Raw genomic sequence first — 4,915 nt, 5'->3', positions numbered from 1 at the left:
TCTGAGTTGGGTATCAGACTGGGATGTTTTGCAGGGGTCACACTGTGCTTGCCAGGACTTCTGCAGCCTCACTTGGTGACAGGGTAATGGGGGTGTGATGAGCTTCGATGAGGGCTCCCCGGGGATGCTTTTGGCCAAAGACGATACTCTTTGTCTTGGTCCTGCCAGGAGGGTAAGTTGAGTCCTGAGCAGAATTCAGCCAGGTGTACAGACAGGAGGAGAGGAAGGTTTTGGGAGAGGGGCTGAGGGGTTATGAGTAGGCTTATGGCGTAGAGGGCAAAATTATATAGTCTACAAAGTGCTTTTCGGGGACTCTCCCATCTTTTGGTTTCTCCTCTGGCTCTCTTGTTTTGGGCCTCTTTCCCCTCCCCATTCCCACTCCTCTGGGCCCTCCTGGGTGGGGAGAAAGATCAGATACCCTCACCCTGGAGGCATATGTCCCTTCCACACAGTTAGTGTGGGAACAGTGCAGCCCAGAGAGCGGTGCGGCCCCCCTCCCCCGCCCCAGGACATGCAACACCAGTGGTGGGATTTCAAGCACTGTGGGAGGACACAGAGAGAATATTCTGGAAGGAGTGCAGCCCTCAACCTCACCCCTGCCTGTCAGGTGGGCAGTCCTGGGTCATGGAACTTTGTCTCTGAGCCTGGGTATCTCAGAATCCCAGCCAGGGAAACTGAAGCCTGAGCCCGTCCTGTCCTGAGCTTCCTGCTATGGGGTTCAGAACCTTGTCACCCCTCTGCCGGCTTCCCTGATCCCTCCCCACCCGGCGCAGTGGGGAGCCGAGTCTGCCGCCCGGGTGCCTTGGGACCTCTCTGGACAACATGTGTTGAGAGCCGCCAGGCCTCGGAGCCGCCAGGCCTCGTCCTGACACAGACGAGGAAGATGTGTTTTCTTACAAAAACAGAACTAACATCTTGGTTTCTTACTGAGGTGTTGGAGCCTAGCGGGCTTTTCACACACTCTGGCCTTCTCAGCTTTTCATTGAAATACACCATCACCCCCACAGACACATGGACACAAAGACACACACTCTACACACCGACCCCCCCCCCACATACGCACGCAGGCTCAATCTACCCAGACGAACGCAGAGACAACACCCAAAGACACAGTCTCACGCCTACACAAACACAATTCAAACACGCACAAACACACAAATTCACACACACGGTCTCACACCTACATCCGCACAAACACACAAACTTATCCACACATCGAAACGTCACACACATGTGCACACATGACCACTCATACGGCCCCAGCTTGGAGAAGTTTCCCCCCCGCCTCCCCTTTTCTCTTGTTTGAAGTGCGGTTAAAAGTTTCCCACCTTCCATGAGATTCGATTCTTACTCTTCGCTCCATAAAAATCCTTCCAGCCCCATCTTCTATTGGGTCCTATCCAGCTAGTGCTGTGTCTTTAAGGAAGTTGAAGCTGCTAAAAGTGAGAGAGAGGGAAAAAAAAGAAAAAAATTGGCATCTTTTCCCCCTCAAGTTTCTGGTGTCACTTATGAAACACGGGTCCTTGCTGCTGCAGAGAAGAAGTTGTTTTGCTAGAAGGAGGGAGTGTCCAGGCTGCCTGGGCTCCCTTCCTGCAGCCTCCTCTCAGCGGGGCCCCAGGCACCCTGTCCGGGGAAGGGCGGGCACAGGCGAGCAACTTGACGGTGGGACAGGAACCAGGCTGCCCCTTCCTCCAGCCTCCTCATCCTCCCTCGGGCATCCTGGGCCCTGCAGCCTGTCCTGGGCTGACTCTGTCCTTTGTTGCTCTTTGGTTCCATCTTAGGAGAGGATCCACTTGGCTAAGAAAGAGTAGTTTGAAGGTAAGCCAGCGGGAAAGGGGGAGGCCTGCTGGGCACAGGGGCTGGACCGCCTGGTACTTTCCTGTCGGTTCGGGGTGCTAGGGACAATCCCTTGTTTGGATCTGGGCACAGGGCGTCTGCCCCACCAGCAACTGCATCCCCGGAAATGCCAACAGCATTTGGGCCGAGCCGCTGGCCTCGCGCAAGCCAGCTGAGAGGTCCTGGCGGGCTTTATTTAGGCAGCTGCCTGGCGCGGTTTGAACAGAACAGGCCACGGGTGTGACTCCGTAGAAAGGGTTTGGTGTCTGCCGTGGTCATAGCCCGTAGGAGCAGGAGGGGGAGGACGGGGTGGATGGGGGTGGTGTGCACTGCACAAGGGCCTTGTCTGGGCTGGGGCAAAGCATACCTATGGGGGGCTCCGGTGGGAGGGACTGTGGCCAGGATGTGGGAGGGCAGGAGGGAGGTTCTGCGGAGTGCTGGGGGAGGGGGCGGCTGAAAACGGATTTCAAGTCATAAAGTCAGCTCGGAGCTGGCCGAGCCAGGGAGAGCTCTCTGCTCAGAGGAGGCGCTGGGGTCCTCTTCCGTCCCGTCTTCGCCTCTTCTGGCTACATGACCTCGGGCAAGTCCTGGCCCTTCTTGGGGCCTTGGTTTCCCCTTCTGTAGAATGGGCTGCGGGCTAAGGTGGTGCTGGGTCTTAGCTGGATTCTGTGGGGCAGGACCTTCTGATGGGGAAGAGCCCTGTCTGGCTGGGGTCCTGAGAGGGACGAGCGCCTTGCGTGGGTCCTTAGGGTCACCTTGGCGGCATGCCCTTCTCTGCAGGAGGTAGGATGCAGGAGCTACGTCTGCTGTGCTGGGCGGTCCTCCTGGGCCTGGCGCAGGCCTGTCCTGAGCCCTGCGACTGTGGGGAGAAGTATGGCTTCCAGATCGCCGACTGCGCCTACCGCGACCTGGAGGCCGTGCCACCCGGCTTCCCGGCCAACGTGACCACGCTGAGCCTGTCAGCCAACCGGCTGCCGAGCTTGCCAGAGGGGGCCTTCAGGGAGGTGCCCCTCCTGCAGTCGCTGTGGCTGGCGCACAACGAGATCCGCGCGGTGGCCGCCGGCGCCCTGGCCCCGCTGGGCAATCTCAAGAGCCTGGACCTCAGCCACAACCTCATCTCTGACTTTGCCTGGAGCGACCTGCACAACCTCAGTGCCCTCCAGTTGCTCAAGATGGACAGCAACGAGCTGACCTTCATCCCCCGGGACGCCTTCCGCAGCCTCCGCACCCTGCGCTCGCTGCAGCTCAACCACAACCGCCTGCACACGCTGGCCGAGGGCACCTTTGCGCCGCTCACCGCGCTGTCCCACCTGCAGATCAACGATAACCCCTTCGACTGCACCTGCGGCATCGTGTGGTTCAAGACGTGGGCCCTGACCACGGCCGTGTCCATCCCAGAGCAGGACAACATCACCTGCGCGTCGCCCCACGTGCTCAAGGGCACACCGCTGAGCCGCCTGCTGCCGCTGCCCTGCTCGGCGCCCTCCGTGCAGCTCACCTACCAGCCCAGCCAGGACGGCGCCGAGCTGCGGCCTGGCTTCGTGCTGGCCCTCCACTGCGACGTGGATGGGCAACCGGCGCCCCAGCTTCACTGGCACATCCAGACGCCGGGCGGCACCGTGGAGATCGCCAGCCCCAACGTGGCTGCCGACGGGCGGGCCCTGCCCGGCGCCCCGGCCAGCCGGCCGCGCTTCCGGGCCTTTGCCAACGGCAGCCTGCTCATCCCCGACTTCGGCAAGCTGGAGGAGGGCACCTACAGCTGCCTGGCCACCAACGAGCTGGGCAGTGCGGAGAGCTCGGTGAACGTGGCGCTGGCCACACCTGGGGAGGGCGGCGAGGATGTGCTGGGGCGCAGGTTCCACGGCAAAGCGGCCGAGGGGAAGGGCTGCTACACGGTGGACAACGAGGTGCAGCCCTCGGGTCCGGAGGACAACGTTGTCATCATCTACCTCAGCCGCGCTGGGGGCCCCGAGGCTGCAGCAGCGGGAGAAGGGGGCCCTGGGCAACGACCCCCCGGCCTGCTCCTGCTAGGCCAGAGCCTCCTCCTCATCTTCCTCACTTCCTTCTAGCCTGCCCCTACGCCCCCACCCTGGGCCGGGCTGGAGCAACGCCAGGGCCTCCCTGACTACCCCCCGCGGACATCACAGATGTCCCTTGTAAGTGGCGCAGGGGGCTGAGGGTGGCAACTCCCAAGCCTGCTTGGGGGACTTCGAGTCTTCCTACCTCCCTTCTCATCTCTTCTGGAACACTCACCACCCCCAACTTCTAAACTTGCTCAAAGCTAGTGACTAGAACAGAACCTGATTCCATACTCACCGTCCACGGTGCTGATTGCTGCTAGCCACCCTGCCCTTGCTCCCCTGGTCAGGGCCATGCCCTAACCAACTGGGTGAAGCCCCACCGATGGCGTTCCAGACACTGGGACCGACAAGCTGGCAAAGGCTGGGGGCACGGGGCTGGGGCCGGGGGCTCGGCAGGGAGGGACCCTGAAGCAGACAGGGCACGGGGGGAGGAATAGGGTCTAGGGGCAGTGGTTGGCATGGCTCTGGGCTCTTGGTGACCTGCTTGAGCTCTTGCTGCCTCTTGGTATTCTCTGATGATCTGGGGGCTCAGGAATCAGTGCCCTCATCTCAGACAGGGAGGATCCAGGATGGCCTGCATCTTTTCCCGCCCTGTGCCCCTCCACCCTGGACAGCTGTCCTGCCTTTTCTCCAAGTGTGCATCTGTGGCCTGCCCCTCCAAAGAGGCTGGCCATCCCAGGGGCGGCCGAGAAATAAACAGCATTTCTGATGCTCACTTTGTGTCTGCCTGGCGTTTTGTCTGAATCTAGGACCCCTCCTTACCACCCCGGTTGGGATAGGATAGGGTGCTGGAGAATCAGGACGCCCAGGCTGCCTGTTCACACGTGGTGGGGCCCGCGAGGCACACACAGACTGTGTAGCAGGCAGCACGAAAGGGGGGGGCCGGGGGCCAGGCGCCGGGGGCGGGGGGCCGGGGGCCGGGGGCTGGGCCTTGAGCTGAGCTGAACCGCAGATGTTCTCTCTCTTCAAACTAGCCCACAGGACAAATGGGGGTGCAG

General features: G+C 61.3%; 1 protein-coding gene across 1 annotated transcript; it reads left to right on the top strand.

Annotated features, from left to right (window-relative positions):
- Positions 1-1,511: 1,511 nt before the first annotated feature.
- ISLR (immunoglobulin superfamily containing leucine rich repeat) lies at positions 1,512-4,632 on the top strand. The gene is made up of 2 exons (XM_045899717.2): positions 1,512-1,818; positions 2,617-4,632. Exon 2 carries the CDS (start codon positions 2,625-2,627, stop codon positions 3,903-3,905), a length of 1,281 nt encoding a protein of 426 aa, XP_045755673.1. The 5' UTR covers positions 1,512-1,818; positions 2,617-2,624; the 3' UTR covers positions 3,906-4,632.
- Positions 4,633-4,915: the final 283 nt, after the last annotated feature.

Source organism: Mirounga angustirostris, unplaced genomic scaffold (assembly GCF_029215605.1).
Source record: "Mirounga angustirostris isolate CCGP_5_RB_7025 unplaced genomic scaffold, mMirAng1.0.hap1 SCAF_9, whole genome shotgun sequence".
In the NCBI taxonomy this organism is placed as follows: Eukaryota; Metazoa; Chordata; class Mammalia; order Carnivora; family Phocidae; genus Mirounga; species Mirounga angustirostris.
Note: the sequence above shows the minus strand (reverse complement) of the source record. Positions and strands in the feature narration are given on the sequence as shown.